This window comes from Melanotaenia boesemani, chromosome 3 (assembly GCF_017639745.1).
Source record: "Melanotaenia boesemani isolate fMelBoe1 chromosome 3, fMelBoe1.pri, whole genome shotgun sequence".
Lineage (NCBI taxonomy): Eukaryota > Metazoa > Chordata > Actinopteri > Atheriniformes > Melanotaeniidae > Melanotaenia > Melanotaenia boesemani.
In genome coordinates, this window is record NC_055684.1 from 31,720,121 (window position 1) to 31,741,698 (window position 21,578).

A 21,578-nucleotide genomic window follows, 5' to 3' on the forward strand; every position below is an offset into this window, starting at 1 on the left:
TGGAGAGCTAACAAGGTGAACAGAGGGAAACAACATTAAGTGGGGATGGAAAAAAATTTTATGCTTTCAACCCAATAAAATTATAAGATCAATAATTAAAGTACATTAAAAGAATGTGAGCTTAAGGATAATGAAGAAGTTCTACAAACCTTCTAATCCAACATTAATTTCTTAGAAGATTGACGCAATGCTTGACCTCAGAATGATCTATTTATCCTTAAATCACCAGGATGATACTTTCAGTTCCCACGTTTTTTTTTTCTCCCCAGAATACATCAAAAAGACTGAAAGATAAGCTCAAACACACAAACTCAGTTTTAAGTTACTGGAAAGTTTTCCTATTTGAAGTTGGCTTATTAGAGCATAGGAGCACATTTTTCATTTACTTTGTAGCTTGTGCTCAGTATTTTCTGGTAACACCCTTATTTAAGTGTTTTTTGTTTGTTTGTTTTTTACAGCTTAACAGCCACAAATAGATTTGTTTGTCATTAGCTCCAAAAAGAAAATGCAAATGCTTTCACAAAATTTCCACTTTGTTGTTTTCAAAATCTACATACTTATTTTTTCTCTATCAAATGATAAATACATCACTCCTGCAAAACTCTAAAGTTAGGCCTGTAACTGATTCCCTCTTGTTAAGACAATAGTCTGTTTGTTGGTGTAAAGGTGGGAGGTTTAATTATCAGTTAATTACAATGTTTATCCTCATAACAGAAATTTGCTGGGCTCAGAGAATGACAACTGGTGACACAGGAGCCAAAGGATTGCACTGGTACATTCAGGAATGAGCTGCAGCTGTGGGTAATGTTTGCAAGAGCACTTCTTTTCCTTCATAATATCTGCGTTGGATGTGCTTTCAGTGACTTTTCACTGACAATTACAGCTACGCTCACATATATTCACAGTTTAACACTTTCATAGTGTTGTGTTTACATTTATGTATGGATATTCATACATTTGCATTTCATAAGGCTAAGATGCAACATGAAGCTCTGCTCCAATACAAGACTAAGGGAGAGGTGCATTAGATTAGTTGTGTATTTTCTACTTCTCACAGCTGAACAGACAGGTCAAGTTTACCCAGTCATTAGGCCATCAGACAGTGCACCCGCAAAGTAAGGGAGGAAAATCACTGGAGGTATATTTAACAACCTAGTTTGAAAAAACAACACTGACACGGATTTGAAATAACTTTACCTCCATATGAGTTGCTTCAAGTATCTTTTTTTATGCATCTCTCTAAAACACAAGACCTTACAAGGACCTTGTGGTAAGAGCATTTCTTAATTCCCATTCAAACTGTCCAAAGTTAATTTTGAAATCTTACACATAACCAAGTGAGCATTATTTACTCAAAGTCACCAACTCTAGTTTAATGAAACCATCTAATAAGACGATGTGACATGATTATATATTAGTCACTAAATGATTTTCTCAACTGCAATCTTTAAAGCTTCAATCCAAAGATCAGATTTTAACTTTTGTATGCAAACATACAATTACAGAAAGAAAAGGTGAAAACGTAAACACTTGATTTACTTTTATCTCTTTATCAAGATTCTAAAATTAAAATTTAAGCTCATCCAACTAACATTTTATTTGTACGTTTTCCACTTACGAAACATGTTTAATGACCATCACAGTACATCTGTTGATCACATGGAAGCAACACTGACGCCTCGGTTTAGAATACTGTCTGTGAACGTTAAACTTAAATTTAGGGTATCACCTCTCAGTGGAGAGGAAGTGATATATCTTTAACCTTTTAAATTCACCAATTACACCCACACATCACTGTGTTCACGTGCTCACCTCCCAGCAGGGTTTGTGAATAGGCAAGTCTGCTTTTGGTTCTGCAGGAGGGGGGAAGAGCAGATGCTGTGACAGGAAGTTACTAACGGGGTCCAGATGTGAGGACAACAGACCACCTCCCATACAGCTGGAAAAATGTTGATGACTATAGGCAGTGACTGCAGACGTGCACGTGATGCATGATCCACAGATGGAAGCAACCCGACTCAAAATACATTAGTTTTATCATAAGCAGATTCCTGCTTTAAGCATCTCTTTTCTTACTTAAAAATCACTTTTTAAACCAAAAACTATACTTTAACACATAATATGTAAAATAAATTGTTAAATATGAGTCTACTTCCTTAAATCTTGTGTATGACTGACAAAAGTGATGTATCAGCCCCCTAGTGTTAAAACTGTGTGGTGCATCAAAGTGACAAACATCCAGAACTACTGTAATCTGACAAATTTGATTTATTTAGTTGAATGATTCAATTTACAGAGAAATAAAAAGCCAAGATTGAACATTATTTAAAAAAAAACTTAGATAGAAACAGGTATTCTTAGATATGGAAGACTCAAAATTCAAGTAAAACATGAAACAGCTGACTTTAATAAGTGTTGTGATACAGCTTTGATTAATAGAATGACATTTAAAATGCTAAGAAAAAAAATGCTAAGATATAAATAACTAACAAAAACAGTGGGCTGGAAGAACTAATCTATCATCATAAATCAAATGCAGAAATTAATTTCAAGCTAAAGAGATAACAAAATGAATTAGCTGGATATGATCTTTGTTTTCACAACAAGAGAACAAAGGTCCCATTACTCTGAGTTTATAAAACTTTATGCTGTCTGAAAACTGACCCCTAGAGGGCTGCATCCCTTTTTGAGTAACACAAGGGACCCTCCTGCCTGCAGTCCATTAACTAAAACCATTAATCCTCTTCTTCCTCTTCATCAATTAAGACCATCTTCCGTCTTCGTTTTAGAGGAGCAGAAATATCCTCCCTGTCTGAATCTGCATCACCGTTTGTGTCCATATCCTTCGCAGTGCTGGAGTCTTCCTCTGCAAAGAAATTGATAAGCAATCCAATGCAGCCATCATAACAATTCAGTTTCAGAAATTTTAGAAATACCCTGGCTCTGGGTACCCTGTTTGTAAATATCTTAGCAACATGATAAAACAAAATAAGTACCGGTCTCCTCCTTATCATCGTCATCATCATCCATAAGTCTGCTTCTGCTTCTTTTAGTTGAGGTCTTCTCCTCAGACCTGCTGTAAATAGGAACAGGTTCAGAATTAAGGCGACTCAGAAGAGTCCCTGCTGGTGTTTGCTTAAATTGACAAATAAAATCATAGTGTGATAACTCACCTCTCAGCTACACCGTCCGAATCGTCACCAGAATTCAAATCTGACACAGGAGCTAAAACAAGAGGAATCTCATGAGCAAAATCACCTAAATGATCAACACATCGTGAATTACAAGAGGCCAAATTTTCTATTGTTTTAGCTTCTTTCTGGTACTTTGTTACCAAGAGTAAAAAAAAAATAGAAATCTTGAATGAGACCCATGTCTCAAAAAGAGCAAGTGTAAGATCCTATTCATTTAGGCTGTTTTGGTATTCAGCTTTCAATAAAGCAGACCTCCAGAGCTTTCACCTTCATGTACATGGAGGGATCTTAGTCCATGATTGTATTTATTTATATACCTTAAATAGTCCATTAAAAACTATCATTAATCTCCTGCCTTTGCTTTATAAGAGCAAACATAATTTTATTGGAACAGACAACATCCTCATAAGGGAGCTCAAATGGTATATCTTAAAAACTTTCCACTTAAAACTTTGTGTTTCTGCTCCTTAAGTTGTTTTTCTCCCTCTGTGATTTGAGATGCATCATAGGATTATCTTTTCTTTACAATCAGAATTGCTCTTCGAAAATAGCTCATCAAATAGTAAATGTAAAATATTTCTTTCATATTTTTTAAGCTCTGCTTGTAAGGAAAATGAACCATTGCCATTGACTGTTTGCATTTAGAAATACTCAGTTGAAGTAAGCCAGTCTCCACCGTTAGACAAGACAAAACAAGCCTCTATAAAAGAAGCAAGTTTTATGTGCACCATGAAACCTAATGCTTACCCATGTGACAGCTGTAATTAAATTACGTGTGGCACACCACAGATTAAACTCTCATGCATACCTGTACCCACAGTGGTGTGGTGTTTCTTCTTGCGTGCGAGCAGCAGAGCTCTGAGAGTCTGAGCTCTCTGTTCACCTGAGACCTCCTCCTCATCCTTCTCCTCCTCCTCCTCATCCTCCTGCCTCTGTACTTCTGATGGGTTTCTGGTCCCGTTGGACTCTTCACTGTTTTCAGGTTCTTTCTCATTCGGTGTCAAAGCTGCAGCTGCACTTTGGAGCTGATATGGACTAATCTTTGCTGGGATTCTCCAGAATATCTCCTAATTACAGAAAAGTGGGAAAAATTCTAATTTAAACTGATGCTGTCTAAAATCATTACAAAAATAGCTAAACACAGGGTTTTCATTAGTTACATGGTAATTAAATATCACACAAAGTAGCCACAGATACACACTTGTTCATTTGCAGGTGGTCGAATTCCCAGTTTGCGTAACAGCCTCAGGAAACTCTTGTTTTCCATTGCTTCTTCATTTGCCTCAGCCAGAGGAACAAGTGGAACAGGCTGGGATACGCCTGGGAAACAGACCAAAAACTTACTTAATACTAATTAAATTGATAATTAAATAATTAAAATAGGGTTTTTCACACGTTTCAAAACCTCTGTTGAGCCTTCCCAAAATCCTCAGCAAGGTTTTGCAGAAATAACTATCAAAAGTTTGAATACAGGTATCTTTGTTCAGTTGATGCTCACCATCATCTTTTCGGTCCTTTGCTGTTTTGTTGAGACAGTTCTGTAGCCACAACAAGGGTCCAGACATGCCTTTTATTTAAAAGAAAAGATTAAACTGTTATGAGCTCATAAATATTTTTTTTTACAAATGATACTGAAAGCTTTGATAAATCAGCTGTGTAAAATATTATCATCACCATCGTCTGACAGCTTTGGCTCACCTTCCTCATGTAGCGCATTAACCATGGCACATATGTCAGCTCTTCTCTCTACTGTGAGGTGAAAGCTTTGGCTCTTTATTCCACTATTTTGGGAATTTTCTCTTTCCTCCTCTTTATCTTCCTCGTGGTCTTCAGAATCATGCTCACCCTCCTCCTCCTCCTCATCATCATCTTTGTCCACTGAATCATCGAGGGCATCTTGGGTCATTTCAGCTAAGAATTCTTCTTCAGTCTGCAACAGAAAACATAAAACATTCACTGTAGAAACATAAGATACATATAATATAGAGAGAGAGATTTTGACTGCATCTTTACTTCAAACATTTGTGTATTAGAGGAAAAGCGTTTTAAGTATGTTTAAAGTAACTCAACCATTGCCTGTCCAGAGCTCTTTCCTTGAGCACTGCGGCTTCTTTTCTTATAAAGTTCTCGTCTCTCGGACACCAAACCCATGCTAAGCAGCTTGTCCACCACACGTCCACGGGATCGCTTAGCTGTGAGCTTCTTTAAGATGTTCCCCAGCACATCTGTGTAAACACAATTAATTTTTAATCACTTAGAAGCCACCTAATAAACCACGCAGTGTTTCAGATTCTTGTACAAGAATGTTTAAACCACAATGATCTACTCGAGCTTCTAGTACCGTCAGAGTCTTTGTACTCTTCAAAGAGCATGTGCAGCTCTTCTTCCTGCTCCTCTGTCCACAGTACAATTCGTGTACCTTTCCTTTAAATAGAAAAGATAGTCTTTTACAACAGTCTTTACAAATGTTAAAAGCAAATTTCCAGAAAACTGTTCACTGACCAACTTCATTGTATTTATAAAATATAAAATAATTTAAATATTTAACAGAAAAATGTTGGTAGGTAGACAAAGAGAGATTTATTTAGGGGGCTGTAGTATCGGATTCTATATTTGTTAATATAATCAAAATACACAGTTAAGTTGGTCAGTGAACACAGAAAATACTTTCTTTTGACTGCGTGTTAAATAATTGCGTTTTTAGAAAATTTATCAACTTTTCTGGAAACAGGGTTGGTATATTGCCCTCTTTAATATAATTTTGCTTTATTTACATAAACAAGGATACATACTTCTGTTTCTTCAGTTCTTTAGCATTGTCAGCAAGGCCCATATGCACCAGTTGTGTCACGACTTGTCGTCGAGTGCGGTTGCTGTTGCTGAGTAAAGGCAGCAGAGTCTCCACTATGTCCGGCACTAAGCACCAGAAGGTACAGTCGGTGACAAAACTTAGACCTTTCAGTTCACAGTATGAGGCTAAATTTTCAACTTATAACACAGCTATCAGAAAAGATGTGCAAACAACAAATAAATGGAAAGCAAACCTTCAGAATCACGATGCTCCATGTATAGTTTACGCAGCTCCTCTTCCTCCTCTTCAGTCCACGTTGGTTTCTTTCCCTCTCTGACATATTTAAGACAGAAAGACATATACATTAAACATGAGATGTAAAAGCCTTACTTTTATACACAAATGCATATTTAACCTGTAACAATAGCCAGCTAAGCATGGCTCAGATTATCATATAAATATAAATAAAAGAGATCATCCACCCTTCTTTGCTGTAGCCTTCTGTCATCTCACGTGCAGCCCCCACATTTTTCCAGAAAAGCAGTTCAACATATGCCTTGTTGTTTTGTGCTGCCACAGAAAAGAAATGGTTCAGCACATGCTTGGCAAAGGTCACTAGTTCCTGTGAAATGGAGGGAAAAAGGAGGAGAATTTCTGTATAAATGACAGTGGGCTTTATGTCATTTAATGGCAGCTTGACAGCACTTTATTTTTCTCGTGTTCTAGCTGTACCTTGTAAGCGGCTGCAGCGGGGTCGCTCAGGATTTTGTTGAAAAGGTGGAAGACTGACAACTGGTAGAGCAGGGCGTCCATTTTCAGGTCAACAGCCAAGCGGTGCAGCATTCGAGCAATGCAGTGGTTTGTGTGGGGTGTGTTTTTTGAATAGGATTTTAATAGGAGAAGGTATGGACGCACAATGCTGGGGTTGGCAAATCTATCAGGGCAAAGAGAGAAGACAAAAGCGTCACTAGGAGTTGCAACCCAGTTCAGAAGCTGTATTTGGCTTGTTCTAGCAGATTATTATCATGAGAACCTTCATAAAAGACAAGGCATAAGTTATTATGATTGTTCACCTTTTGATAAAGTCCAGAAGGTTGAATTCTGTTTCAGAAACCTGGACAGGCTCGTACTCTTCCTCTTCTATCTCGGCACCATCATCGTCCTCCTCCATCAGAATCTCAGGAGATGACCCTGAAATTAAAAGTTGTGGTTGAAATGCTGCATTGATGCAGTGGAACAAAGGAAGAAAAATACATCTAACAACCTACTTGGCAGGTTGGCATGGAGGATTTGCTTCAGAAGTTCTAGTTCCTCTTCAGGTTCCACATCAGCTGAACCGAACACGTCACCCTCCGGCCAAACCTCCCTGAACATGACAAGAAAAATCTCCCATAAATAACTGGGACATGTGTGATCAGTTTGAAAACTGGATTCATTTAAGACAATCTTTAAAGTAAATCATCTGCTAAAATTATGATAAAAGGATATTCAAGATATTTGAATTCACCTTTAAATAACGCATGTCAAATTCATGCCTGTACTTGTGGACATTCATGGAAAATCCTACAGCTGCTAAATGGTTTTTAGCTGTTTTTAAAACAGTGACAAAGAAGTACAAAAAAAATTAAAGACGATACTTGCTTACCTGGCAGCACGCAGCAGCCCCAGAGATTCTGGTCCCAACCTTGCAAGCAAAGCATCTTGTACTCGCACCATAGCCTCAGTGCGCTGCTCCTCAAGAGGAGTTTCAGAGGTGGCATCAAATGGTACGATGTTTTCAATTACAGACTCTGACAACTGCAGACAAAAGACATTCTAACTCTGAACCAAAGATGGTTTTATTTCAGCACCAGTTCATCAGCATCAGTCCGATTTGCTTTTTGAACACTGAACACTACTTCTCACTTACCTGAAACCCTGTTGTCTTCAGTTCTTCCTCCACAATCTTCCAGGTCTCTTCAAGGACTTCTGGACTAGTTTCTGGTGCAGACCCCTTTTTTTTATTCTGAGACTTCTTCCGTTTCACCCTCTTCCTCTGCAGTTAATAAAGGAAGATGTTAAGAGCTCAAAGATGGTCTAAGAGCAAAAGCCTCCAGACGTCTACAGAGAGCACAGAACTTACCTGCACAATCAAGTTTCTCCGACCTTTGCAGAAGCGTTCCAACATGCGCAAAAAGAGATGTGTTGACTCCACCAGGTCTTTGAGGTAGGAGTGAGGTTGTTTGGTTTCATCGTACTTTCTTAGCAAAGTCAGAAAAATCTCCCTGTACTCCATCAGGTAGAATATGTTACCTTAAGTAGATAGTAAACAAATTAAGTAAACACTTTTCTATATTTAAAGATACAAACAATGATTTAATTCTAATTCTATGTGTATATTTTTACTGTACTTTCTAAGTCAACTGTAATCTTAAATCAGTTATCAGAATTAGAATATTATTACTTTTAATAACATTGGAGCTCTGACGGATGCTTTCATCATGTGAGCGGTCCATCTCATTCACAGTTAACAGCAATTCTTGATATGCCTTTAGTGCCAAGTGCATCCTAAAAAAGCAAAAAATATTAATGAAATTTGAAAAAGTTTGTATTTGTTGCCATAACTCAGCTGTTTCCTGGCGATCTTACCTGCGGGACCAAGACGTTGCCTCTCTGCGGTCTGTTAACAGCATCTCATAGTAGTTGGTAATGTTGCGTTCAATAAAATGAAAAGTACGAATAGACATGGTCTCAGAAACTAAATCTGCACGGAAACCGTTGCCACGGTTGAAAGCCATGAAAAAGCTGAGAGCCCAGAGGTAATACGTCTCATCGTGTTGCTGCGTCTGCTCTCGAATCAGACTTTCCTGTAGAGGAGACATGGAAAAACACAACTCTAGAACATAATGTGAAATGTTTGCCAATGAAGAGCATGAAAGTCATTCATGTTGTGGTGGCTGACCTTAACAAGGTACATGAGTCGATTGTAGCAGTTTTCCAAGAAGTCCACACAAAATTCTCGCAGGAAAAGTCGAACATTTAAGGCTGAGCGCCGCTTGTCCTTACATTCCTGGGCCTTTCTATTCCGCTTGGGAACACGTCTCACTGTTTTGTCAGTGTCATGAGTGTAATTGTTGAACTAAAAGATGAAGAGTAAATACATCTTGAGATAATTGCTGTTGTAGGCACCACTCACAAGGTTTGGATTTCTCACCAATGAAGACGAGATTCTATATGGAAGCTGCATTACTCACGTTGTGAATATTTCTGTGATAGATCAAATCTTTGTCCCCGATTGCCTTGAGGCCTTGAACAACATAAGACCCTCTGAAGCGGGAGTGTCTGAAAAAAACACCAGAAACAACACACAGATGGTAAAAAGAACAGGAAGACAGAGAATAAATAATAAAGAAAAATTAAAAAAATAATAATTTTATCAACAGTATATTGTGCTGTTTACAGCTCAAAAAACACATTTTTTGGGTGCACTACCCCTTTAATCTAATTATGCTGCTTTTCCATTACATGGTTATGTTTCAGCTCAGCATGACTGTATTTGAATAATATGTTCTGTGCACACGAGATATTCGTGTTTTACTTTTAGACAAACATGCCCACAGAAAACTGTAAACTATTCATGCAGATCTGCATCACCAACATCTCTCCTCAGAGAACAGTCTGTTCATGGAAAAACATTCAAACCACGACTAATTAAATCTCAGCTCATAAAAACACTTCTGTGTTAAGTGCTATTCATAATCCGAAAACAACATAATAAAAACAAAACAAGTTGTAACAATTTTATGGTGAATATTTAAAAACCTGATATTGTGACAACATGAATTTATTATTTAAAAATTACTGTCACATTTTAAATAGTATCCCAGCTTTTGTGTAAAAATGGGGTTACGTACAAATTTAGATTTCTAACATCATGCAAGCCATGAAAAATCTTTCCTTGCAGAGGAAAATTCATTTGGTTGTTAACTCAAAATTCACACATTAACAGCACAATGTCCTTTCTAAAAGGAATATAATGATATTGTAGTTCTGCCTGTAGTAAAGAGTGAAGACTGCAGTCTCATGGTTGTATAGAAAATGCAGCAGGTAACTGATTCTAATAAAGCTTTAAGAGACTTATGTTGCAAAAAGTTTAGCAGAAGTTTTACTTTTGACCCTGCAGTCACAGTCTGATAAATTTAATTACAGCTAAGCTGAAGCTGTTCTATGTGTGGTTGGGAAGAAGAAAATCTTGGGACAATTGATGGACCATCACACAAACCTTGACAGTAAAGAGTATTAAATCACTCATACCTGTTTCCTCTTTGAAATGTGCGGGAGCGTTTCTCTGCATGCTCCCTCTCCCTCAGCGCCTCCAGCTCCTGAGAGTCTTTCTGTTTCTCTTCTACTGAACGAGCATGACCGGCGCTCACCAAAGCTTCAGGTGTCTGTAAAATAAAACAAAAGGGGCTGTAGCACAGAACAGATCAAAATCTCTCTTGCAGTATGCCAAAAATTCATTAGTCTAACCTGGTCTCTGAACATGAGTGAGATTATATCCAACACATGCATACTCCACTGCTGCTCACTCTGGGCCGACGCCAGGAACTTGACCAGGTCATCAAAACCGCTCATGTGAATGGCCCACAGCACCCTGTCATGGACACTGGCATCATCGTCCACCTTCTACACCCAGAGAACACCAGAAATTGGGAGAAGAGGCAATAATATGAAAAAAAAAAAGTTCAAGAAACAGTGCAACACAGTTTCTTGGAATTGGCAAAACCCATTAAGTCAAACCTTCTCTTCACAAGGGTCTGCAGGTACATGAAGCACATTTCTGACAAGCAGCAATATCCTCTCTATCAGGAGATTGTCTTCTTCTTGTCTCTTCTCCCAGTCCTGAATGGACGCAGGCACAGCAAGAAAATCCAGAGGAAAAAAAAACAAACAAAAACAACCAAACATTAACTTAAAGGAAACAATATGAGCATAAACATATACTTCAAGTAAAACACTCACAAGTTGTAGAAGGTCGTATAAGGTCTCACTTAAAATTCCAAACACCCTCTCACTGGCAAATGCCTGAAAATAAAAGGGCATGTAAATAGTATCACACACTCAAACAATCACATTAACACATGTTGTAATTATTGTGGCTGTAACAGCAAACTTAGCCAACCCATAATTAGTGAATAGATTTTTATTAAAATACCTCTTTATAGGCTTGTAAATAAGCTGTCACTTGCAGAAAGTGATGCCTAAACACTGGATCATCTGGAATTTTACCAAAACACAGCATGGCAGGCTGAGTAAGGTTGACCATGAGCCTGAAGAGAAACACAGAAAATTTATGTAATCAAATAAGTTCTATTACCAACTTACAAAGGTTTAATTAAAAAAAACATATCTGCCAAACCAATATTTTGTGTCAGAGTAACAATGACATGATGCCTCTCTGTGATGATAATACTCAACGAAGAGACACCATGAGAATATATTTATATTTTGGACAGTGAACTTTTGGGGTCCATACCTGATGCAGGCATCAAATAAGGATTTGTCTTGTCTATACTGAATGATAATGGGCAGAAGGTCATTCTGGACAATCTGGCTATCACCCAGCTGCTGGCGGACATCACGGGTGTCGTCCTCATAACGTAAATACCGGATCAAGTCCTTCACACTCTCTGCATCACATAAAAAATTATTTAAATCTGGCTTTTCTTTATACCCTCCCTCCTAAAAAAAACAAACATTTTTTGTTATAATTTAAAAATCACTTACCTAAGCAATCTGCCTCCTTGTGATAGGTGTCTCCTTCCAGATAACCAAGTGCACTGCATGTTGCTAGAAGTTCACAGTTCATCCCGAATAAGTTTATACAGTGTCAGCTGGCCTTAAATTACAGAGGTTTAGCCTGATCAGCCAGGTTCAGACGTCTGGTAAACAAAAGAAGATTTACATTTGTGTGTCATTCTTTGGGATCTGGTTAATCCACAAAATATTGTCAAATGGAGGATGATACACTGTCTGATTAGTCACCTCTATAGTTAAGTATAACTTTCCAATTATGTATAATACAGTCCATGTTCGTATTATTAAAGGAGATAAGAAATTGACCAAACACAACTTTTCTTACTTTTTGTGCTAAGCTTATTTAAACTTCCCACTAAAACCAAATCAAGGACTACAAAAACAGATCAATAATTTAAACTTCAGGTTAATTAGTCAAAGTTGAAACTGACAGAAAACTTTACGATTTATTTTTGCGAGTATATCTGGAAACACAACAGTTAACTCTCCGCAAGCACGACTAATATAAAGCAGTTGGAGCAGTTAGCTTACAGCACCACTGACAGCGGAATGACTGACTACAGAACTGGTTCAGATAAGAAACAAACCAACCACACTGTTTGGGTATCGTCACGCTCCGGATGCCGCCTTTAACAACTGCCAAGGAATAAAATGAAACCCTTTTCCATTCGTATAAAATTAAAGCTGACTTGCTGTCTTCCAATCCAAACAACTCGAACAAGTCTCGCGCCAAGACAGCGAGCGAAAACACAGGAAGCGGATGTAGAATTTCGTCATCGAAAAAGATTTTGCGCCCTGAGTTTTGTACTTCAGGCAAGGTTCACTGTTATGGTTACATTATTAACTTTCTTATTGTACTGGCTATGCTTTACATACATGCCAGCAAACTTGCAAAATAGAAAACCATTTAGAGGAGATTTTGACATCATAGTGGCTTGTTAATATGCGGATCTTGCATGCATTGGAGCAATTCGATTACTTACCACCCTCTCTCCCCTTTTTTCAAGTAGTAGAGATCTTGCTTGCATACAAAAGAGGAGGAATTAATAAATAATTGTATGAACATATCAAGTACCATGATAGCAATATTAATATAGACAGACAACAAATATTTTCTCCAGCAGGGTTTATTTGCATGTACAATTTCTTTCATCAATCGTGCAAGTTACACACATCATTACAAAGCACATTCTGCAAAGATCTTTTCAGTTTATTTATTCTCCCAATTCCTTGGTGAAAAGGTGGTCAGCATAAGACGAGCATAGCAAAGCTTCTAAAAACGAAAGCAGTCAGATTAAGTTAATCTTGGTCTGTTATTTAAGGTGTGTTGGCCAAAGGGCAGTGTCAGAAGGTATATTTAGTGAGTCATATTATGACACAAACTACTAAAATCCTGGATTTAAACTACCTGTTTCTGTCTGTAATTTAATTCTCTGCTATAAATTTGTGGTCATCTAAGGATTCCACGGGATTGCACTGTAAAACAAGGCCTCAAGTGGTACATTAATAAAGTGGCTTTGCATAGCCCTACAGATGACACAGGTTAGGTTCAGCAAAAGTTGGGTGGCTTAAGTAGCACCAAAGTGACACTGTCCAAAATAATTCGTCCAACGTTGCACCGATGCTGAAAGACACATTGCTAGACAATGAAACACATCACTAATGGGAATGAGGACTAAATAAATCACATTTGTTGTTTTCTATTGTTCAGCTTTCTATTTTTCCCCCCTATATCATGGCGCTGGCCTTCACATTATTTAATGAGCTTCCATCTAATTGTCCTTGTCAGTTTTACCAGAGTCACTTTCCTTCTCCCTCCTTGATTCCTTCACCACCTGATAAAGACACAAAAACCCAAGTTTGTTTACAATTTGTCTGAGATTTCCACTCAAACTAATGGTAAATTAGCTAAATTTGGATAAGTTCTTAGTCATTATGTAATTTTTGTATAAATCATTGTACCTCTCCATCTCTAGTCTCCACTGTCTTAATCACCACAGTCCTCTTGCCCATGGTATCTGGAGTTTTTTCATAGTCTGCAAAAAGACAGATTAAAATGCTCCAGATTTTTTTAAAATTCAGACACATCTGCATTTATAAAATACAGTTTTGCTTTTCTGTTACTTTTTTCCCACTAGCTGGTTGCATCACTAACCATCAGTCATATACAGAATTGTTATTGAACAGTAATAAACTGTGTGGAGTTATAATGATGAATTTTCAGCAACTCAAGATCTGGAAGAAAAAGTCACAACCACTCCCTGTTGATGTAGTTCTCAATGTGCTCAGACAAGTAGCCACTTCTGTTTGTCACATTAATCTAAAATGTTCCTGATTTAATGATCAGCCCAAAGATAAATAGTTGATTTAAAAAAAAAAAAGAAGAACAATTCTTTGATTAAACAGTTTTTGGACTCTGTGCTTTTGTACTTGCTGCAGCAAACAATCATTTTGAAGTCTGATTTGTGCACCCAAATGGCTTCCTCTTCATTGCACCAGCAGCTGAGGCTCATGGATATTGTAGTATTTAGAGCCATCCCCAAAGCCAATTTCATTACCAATTTCCTCAAAAATTAAGCTAACATGATAAAGAACGGTCATTCAGTAAAGAGACAATTCTTCCAGAAAAGGTTTGCCAGTTCCTAACTATGATATAAAGTTTCACCTACAAAATTATTTGACTTTCATTTTGTCTTACCTCGTTCACCAAGGTGATTGCTCATCCCAATATGGAGGATGGGAACAGAAATCCTAAGAGGAAAATAAAAAAATTAAACCCTTCATACTTTAATAAATAGTGATTTGTTCCATTTATGCAGATGTTTGACACATATAACTCTAAGGCTTCCTTTGACTAGGACAAAAGGCTAAATAACAGAAAATAAAACAGCATCATATTCAATATGCTGCCTATGTTGCATGAAATTACCTGAGAAAATCAGTGAAAAATACAAATCATGAATGTTCTTCCTACCTGCTCTCCTCCCCTTCCAGCAGTTTGCGGTAAGTGGCGATTTCAATGTCCAGAGCCATTTTGACATTGAGGAGGTCCTGGTACTCCCGAAGGTGGCGAGCCATCTCCTCTTTCAGGTGGCGAATTTCCTCCTCCAGTCTGCCTACATTGTCCTGGTAGTTGCCAATCTCATTGCCAAACTGATCCTCCATTTCACGCATCTGCCTCAGCAGAGCTTCGTTCTGAGAAAATACGTCAGATTAGAAAAAAATTAGGCCCTGTTTTTAATGTATAAAGCATTTGCTTTTCACAGGAGGTGAATTTTTGTCTCACTGTGTTCTTCAGGGCATCAATTTCACAGTTAAGAGCTTGAATCTGCCTCCTGGACTCATTGGCCTCCTGCTTTGCCTGCCTCAGAGCATCAGTGTTGCGCTTTGCAGACTCAGTCAAATCAGCAAACTGCAAGAACAAAAGAATAGGCACACACACAAAAAAAAATTAATGTATGTTCACATGTGTCTGTAAGTGTTTTTGTCTATTTGCCCACCTTGGACTTGTACCAATCCTCAGATTCTTGCATATTCTTTAAGGCAATGGTCTCATATTGGGCACGGATGTCCCTCAGAGCAGCAGTGAGGTCTGGCCTGGCGCTGTTGTCCACCTCCATCTTCAGCTGATGGGTTTGGACACTCACTTGTACATCCTGGATTTCCTGAATATATGTGCAATGGAGCGCAAACAGACATACATAGACATTGTAAGATCTGTACAAGAATCTTTCATTGATTTATAAGCCAATGAAAGCAAAATATTTCTTTCCTATTTCTTTCACTGTTTTTGAATGTTTTGCAAGTGGCGCCTCATTGAAAATGCACCTGAAGCAAAAAACTCATGTAAGTGGTGACGTAGCTACTTTCTTTAGCTACGTCACCATTTCTTTGCATGGTCAGGAGATGCAGAGATTGCATCACTTACTTCATCATGGAGTTTCTTCAAGAATTCAATTTCATCCATTAGAGATTCAATCTTTCTCTCCAGCTCCAAGCGGGACAATGTAGCATCATCCACATCCTTGTTGTTTTGTGAGACAAAAAGAAAAAGAGGGGGATGAAGCTAAATGCGTAAACTCCACAAAACAGAACAACTAGACTGCATTTGATTAGATTATTTTTACTTCTATTCAATTCAATTAATTTACATTTTATGGAGCCAAAGTAATATATTTTTCATGCTGGTATTTCATGCTTTTGTGACAATGTTATGGAAATGTTGTAAAGCAAAGTAAACTGTTTAGACTCATTATTTGGGATTGAGGACATTGTAATTAGTTTTTTTTTTAATGGTGATCTGGTGAGCTGTTTTTACCTTGCGGAAGGCAACCAGGTTGCTCTCAGCATCCGCCCTCTTCTGGGCTTCTTCATCCAACCTAAAAACGACAAAATATTTCAAAACATCCAATAGATACAAGAATTTCCTTTAAAAAACAAGAAAGCAAAAAATGATTTAATTAAACAAAAGGGGAGAGTGAATAACAGGCCAACTCTTTTTTAGTTTTGGACCAGGATCTCCTTCCTGACTAGCTTTGCACCAGGGCATCAGCTGGCAAAAAGCTTCCTGGATCAATCATTTGGTTAAAAGGATTTTGGGAGTTTGCCCACTGGGACCAGCAACCACTCCTTTCAACAAATGTGGCATCTCTCCAGTTCAATAAGGTCATCTGCACAGGCACAACCAGGTTGTTTTAAAAGAGTATTTCCATGCAACATTTTAGAGTTGTGGATAAAACATGGCTAATTCAGATATCTTCAGACTGCAAAGTAAAAATCAGCAGAGAACTGAAATGAATAAAAAAATGTGTTTAATTCCATTTCAACCCAGACTTCTTGTCATCTTGAAATAAAGTGCTCACTATAATGAATTAACAACAGTAATACCATTATGGATAACGTGTAAGTTTGCTCCTTCTCTGCTAACTTTTTCTGACTGATTAGCTGAATCTGCAGATGTGCATTTGAACCCAGATTCATTTATTTTCTTAGACAGAGGTCCTGCCAGGCTGGACATAAAGTAGATTAGTGGGTCCTGGTTCCTCATCTTTAATTCATGCTGCATTACACGGGGCCCTTTTGTCCTAATGGGCTCTCTGGCACCATCCCATCAGCACAGAGGGACATTCAAAACACACCTAATGGAGTCATTGAATCACATTGATTTTTCCTGACTATTCTCTCCATGCCTGACACCCAACCTCTTTCCCTCTTGTCCTATGCCCTCTCCCTTTCCTTCCAGCTTCTCAGCTGACCCCACCCATCGTTCGGTCCCTCCATCCTCCTCCTTTCTTTCCTTATCTTCCTGCATGCATGCATCATTGTCTTAGCGTTACTAAAAGTCTATAAACTTGTGTTGTCTAAGGAACCCTGACTGAATTTGGCATCAATCTCTGAGACACAGTTGTCTGTTGCTCACTTTGCTATCATGTACTTAGATTAATCAAACCCTCCAGCTCATGAGGCATCCAGTAAAGCAACCTGCACACATGATGCAGACTGTAGCATCCCTGCCATGCTGCTGCTCTTGTGCCACACCCTAAACCATCAACTTCATTGCATTTTACTCATACTTAAGGTCTTTATACATGACCATGGACCATAGATGGGATGTTATAAAAGTGTGGATGAAAAATGTGATGGTGGTCATTTTCACACACATAGATGTGCACACAGAAGAAATAATACATGAGACCAACAATAAGAAAACAATTGAATATTTCAATCAAAAGAAAACTAACTGTCAGTCTGTCTGTCTGTCTGTCGTTCTCTCTATCTATCTATCTATCTATCTATCTATCTATCTATCTATCTATCTATCTATCTATCTATCTATCTATCTATCTATCTATCTATCTATCTCTCTCTCTCTCTCTCTCTATCTATCTATCTATCTATCTATCTATCTATCTATCTATCTATCTATCTATCTATCTATCTATCTATCTATCTATCTATCTGATACTAACCTCTGCTTGAGAAGGGCCAGGTCTTCGGCCACGTTGTCCCTCTCCAGCTGATATTGGTCCCTCTCTTTGCCGACTGCATCCAGCTGGCGCCTCAGCTCCCTCAGCTCCTCCTGGAAGAGCTCAGAGGCCCGGTTTGGCTGACCTTGCTGCTGCTGGCCTTTGTACTGGTTGAGCTCCTGCTGCAGTCCACTGTTCTGCTGCTCCAGGTATCGTACCTTCTCGATGAAGCTGGCAAAGCGGTCATTGAGCTCCTGCAGCTCAGCTTTCTCATTGCTGCGGGTGGTGAGGAACTCTTGATTGATGGCTTCAGCCAAGGTGAAGTCCACCTTGTCGTAGGAGAGACGAGGGGGCTGGGGGGTGGGGCGAGAACGCTGTTGGTGGTAGGTGGTGGATCGGGATGCCATCACGGGTGACATTGAACGCATGTAGCGCCCTGTAGAAATGGGCATGCGAGAGGACACGGGGGAGTAGGAAGTCATTGAGATGGGATGTGGGCTTCCAAAAGTGCGCCTGTAAGAGGTAGAGGTATGCATTGAAGAATGGCTCATGGTTGCTCTGGTTTCTGGAAAGGTGGAGAGCTGAAGGCTACGAGATGCTTCTGAAGCAACAGGACATCCGACTGAAGAGTGCACTGGGTTTATATGCACTCAGGCCCATCAGCATCACAACTCCCCCCTCCCTCATTTTTCCTCACCCCACCCACATGGAGCCTTCCCTTCTCAGTCACTCGGCATACAAGCTTTGGCCACTCCCTACCTCTCAGAGATAGTCCCTGCCTCTCTCTGTGCTTTCATCAGCTCTGTCTCAGTCGCAACTTTCCATCCTTTTAACCAGAACACTTGGCAGGAAGCCAGACTAGCCTCCCCATCACTGCTTTGATAACTAAAGATGTCATCTCAGGCCCACCACTCCTCCTCTCCTTGATTTCTATCCTCATTGTCACTTTGTCAGGTGCTTGCTCAGTCAGTTTTGTGTCTCCATATGACTCCTATACATGCATTTATATATGATGTTACTCACAGCTTATCTTAAAATCACTATCAAATGTATCTGTCAAGGGTTTGGTTTCCCTGTTCCCAATAAGATAATTTGAAATTCTAACCTAAAGTGGATCACATGAATGCATTGATTTGATTCTTTTCCACCTCCATTTGTCTCCCTGCCTCTCTCCTCTCTGTCTGTTTCTCCTTTTACAGTAATGGAATACTTTATTGATATTCTGACCGTCTGTAGCAGAGCCATGACTCTGCAGTTATTTTATCCCTTTGGAAAAGCAATATATCCTGTAATCCTTTTTAGAGTATGAGTTGTCAGAAACTTTGATTGTCTGGTTAACAGCGGTTTTTTGGTCAGCTAGACGAGTTACAGACTATTGTTGCCATGGCTAGTCCATGATTAGTACAATGAGAGGACTTTGTGTTGACACTAACGTTTACAGTTATACTTCATGGCATAAACTTTCAGAAAATCTATTTTAATTCTTTAACTTGAGTGAACCATTTCTCTTCCATATGTTTTCAGGCATCAGTTTCTCCAACCAATACATAAACATGTTTAACCTAACTTAAGAGTCAAAATAGGCAACAGAAATGCATTAAAAATTAACATTATAGTTAGATATGTGTAAGCTTTGTAAAGTATAGGCACAACATTGATAAATAAAAGAACAAATTAAATCACTTGTTTTAAGTTTTCTGTACAACATGAGAAGATTTTTACATAAAAACTTGTGTACAATGTGTCAAAAGTAAATATTACTCATTATTGTAGGCTACAATAATGTATAGCAGCATCTTCATATCTTTCTGCAGTCTGTGTGTGAGTTTGAGACCATGTTAATTCTGCAGACAGGCTATGCTGCATAAAGTTGATGTAATACAGAGCATGCTCTGTGTCGCCTGGGTGTGGCACTTTCTTTCCTTTGTGTCCCAAGTGATATTTGGTACTTTTAATAGAATCATTTCTATTCATGTTCTCCTGTATCACACAACCTAACATGACACATATTTGTCATATTTATTGATCCATCCCCAAACAATTACCTGTCTGCAGGCTTTAATCAAGCTTAGTAATTTTCTAATTCAATCTTTGGGTACTTTACAATCCCTCTTCCTCTTGTTCTTTCCTGATTAAGCATCTCCAGCACAATGAAAGAAAAATATACAAATTTCTTTTTCTGTCTGATTGACTTTCACAAATACATAAATAAACACTTTGCTTTACTCCTAAATCTGCATGGTTGCCATAGCTGTAGTCTGGCTTTCTGTGTAAAAAATGGCCTGTTAGACATAGCTCTGTAATCTAATCAACCTGCTTTATGGTCAGTAACTCTCTCTCCTCTCTTTCCCTCCCCCTCTGACCCACCCTGTCTCACTGCCTCTGCACACAGCACAAGCTCATTTTCTACATCCTGCCTTTGTGGCCTCTGTGATAGATTCATATCACTATTAGGACTGTCTACACTTCCATACACTAATTATCAGTGTGGTTTGCAGAAACATTCTTAAATAAAAATAAAAAATAAAAAAAATTGAAAAACTGTATTATCTACAAATATGAATAAAGTCAGTAATACTAACCTTCAGCCAGATGTCACCATTAGCAGATGATCCTTCTGGTTCTTGGAGAATTCCCACAGGAGCCTTGAATCCAATATTGCTTCCTCAGCATTGTCAGGTTGGAATATCTGTTTCCATTTCAACACAATATGTGTGTCAAATTTCAAATAAAAACAGCATTTATACACATCATTCATATGGGAAAATTAGGAGTAAGCGTATTGTGGGTATGATTTCATTATGGGGCGATGCAATCCACCTAATATTCCTCCATGCAGCCCGAGGGTTGGGTGTGGCTCTGATGGAAAATCTGATCAAATTTAAACATCAGTCAGCAGTTACAACAGCACAGAGTAATGCTGCATAAAAACTACGGATAACAAGTTTATAGATGTCATTTCTATCTTTTTTCAAACTTAACTCTGGCCTAAAATAACTTACTTTCTGACTTGATTCCAGTGAAGACACACCAAAAATTATCAGTGTTAATGCAAATATTAATGCAAGTAAGTTATATTTGGAGTATTTTAGCTGATGCACTGGGATGCTCTGAGTACTTTAAAAAAATGGACTGAAAAAACAGGATTTTTTATTGTTGGCTTTCAAATATCCACTAATATTTTAGACTCCCTGAAATAAACCTGTTCTATAAAACATTGGGGACAACTATACATGCATTTGAGCAGCCTATTTTTTAATTAGAGCTGGAATAGATTAATATAGCATTGAGGCTTAGAAGTGGTAGTATTCATCTTCATCTCAAACAACGTTCTTCGCTGGAATTGTGTATTTTTTTTTCTGTTGTGATTTCTATTAGTATTTAATGACAGAGCTTAAAAAATTTGAAGAAAAAAACAATGTGCATGTATGACTGATGCAACAAATAAAAGCAAACGTTATGTTGGAGCTTTGAGTTCTGATCAGAAGCAAAATGGCTCATGCATCAGATATGCTGCATGTAAGCTGCAGCGATTATTGCTTCATCCTTGTAATGGTTTCTGCCTGCATTGAGGACAGTAAAAGGTACCTACATCCTTTAAGATCTGTTGCTATGGGAGTGGTCAGTGATAAAAGACATTCCAATTAATCAGAGCTGTGTAGCTGCCGGGGTGGTGTCACCTCACTGACTCATCTTCAGTTTCAGTGCTCGCTCTAGTAACAAAAGTTTAAAAAATGCTAGTAAGGAAGGCAATGTAGCTAGTAGGCTAGTTATGAAAACACCCTCTAAACTGTAACTAAGCTGCAGGACTGTCAGAGCTGAGATAGACAG

General features: G+C 38.3%; 2 protein-coding genes across 6 annotated transcripts; both read right to left on the reverse strand.

Annotated features, from left to right (window-relative positions):
- Window positions 1–2,278: 2,278 nt before the first annotated feature.
- On the reverse strand, window positions 2,279–12,526 carry timeless (timeless circadian clock). 5 transcript variants are annotated; one of them, XM_041981248.1, is made up of 30 exons: window positions 12,378–12,526; window positions 11,752–11,863; window positions 11,501–11,654; window positions 11,180–11,294; window positions 10,987–11,049; window positions 10,765–10,866; window positions 10,495–10,650; window positions 10,279–10,412; window positions 9,219–9,306; window positions 8,927–9,103; window positions 8,614–8,831; window positions 8,429–8,532; window positions 8,108–8,277; window positions 7,895–8,020; window positions 7,631–7,782; window positions 7,254–7,351; window positions 7,059–7,176; window positions 6,718–6,919; window positions 6,468–6,607; window positions 6,239–6,318; window positions 5,987–6,110; window positions 5,536–5,618; window positions 5,265–5,419; window positions 4,893–5,124; window positions 4,693–4,761; window positions 4,396–4,514; window positions 4,003–4,261; window positions 3,174–3,225; window positions 2,997–3,076; window positions 2,279–2,866 (listed from the first exon to the last, which is right to left on the reverse strand). In XM_041981248.1, exons 2-30 carry the CDS (start codon window positions 11,831–11,833, stop codon window positions 2,736–2,738), a joined length of 3,783 nt encoding a protein of 1,260 aa, XP_041837182.1. In that variant the 5' UTR covers window positions 11,834–11,863; window positions 12,378–12,526; the 3' UTR covers window positions 2,279–2,735. The 5 variants fall into 5 exon arrangements, with proteins under 5 accessions (XP_041837182.1, XP_041837180.1, XP_041837181.1 ...); XM_041981246.1 differs by having other exon boundaries at window positions 11,752–11,906; XM_041981247.1 differs by having other exon boundaries at window positions 12,373–12,526.
- A 411-nt stretch (window positions 12,527–12,937) lies between these two features.
- Window positions 12,938–18,304, reverse strand: prph (peripherin). The gene is made up of 9 exons (XM_041981250.1): window positions 17,751–18,304; window positions 16,100–16,160; window positions 15,710–15,805; window positions 15,282–15,446; window positions 15,068–15,193; window positions 14,756–14,976; window positions 14,480–14,532; window positions 13,744–13,817; window positions 12,938–13,616 (listed from the first exon to the last, which is right to left on the reverse strand). The coding sequence occupies exons 1-9, from the start codon at window positions 18,296–18,298 to the stop codon at window positions 13,554–13,556; spliced, it is 1,407 nt and encodes a 468-aa protein (XP_041837184.1). The 5' UTR covers window positions 18,299–18,304; the 3' UTR covers window positions 12,938–13,553.
- Window positions 18,305–21,578: the final 3,274 nt, after the last annotated feature.

Excerpts from the sequence above, each read along its gene's own strand:
- timeless (XM_041981248.1), bottom strand. The coding sequence starts at position 11,833 with ATGAACTGTGAACTTCTAGCAACATGCAGTGCACTTGGTTATCTGGAA. Across the intron at positions 7,783-7,894 it reads TGAAGACAACAGGGTTTCAG|TTGTCAGAGTCTGTAATTGA; the intron begins GTAAGTGAGAAG and ends TTTTGTCTGCAG. Across the intron at positions 5,125-5,264 it reads AGAGCTCTGGACAGGCAATG|ACTGAAGAAGAATTCTTAGC; the intron begins GTTGAGTTACTT and ends TTTCTGTTGCAG.
- prph (XM_041981250.1), bottom strand. The coding sequence starts at position 18,298 with ATGAGCCATTCTTCAATGCATACCTCTACCTCTTACAGGCGCACTTTT. Across the intron at positions 16,161-17,750 it reads CTGGCCCTTCTCAAGCAGAG|GTTGGATGAAGAAGCCCAGA; the intron begins GTTAGTATCAGA and ends TGTCGTTTTTAG. Across the intron at positions 14,533-14,755 it reads CTGGAAGGGGAGGAGAGCAG|GATTTCTGTTCCCATCCTCC; the intron begins GTAGGAAGAACA and ends TTTTCCTCTTAG.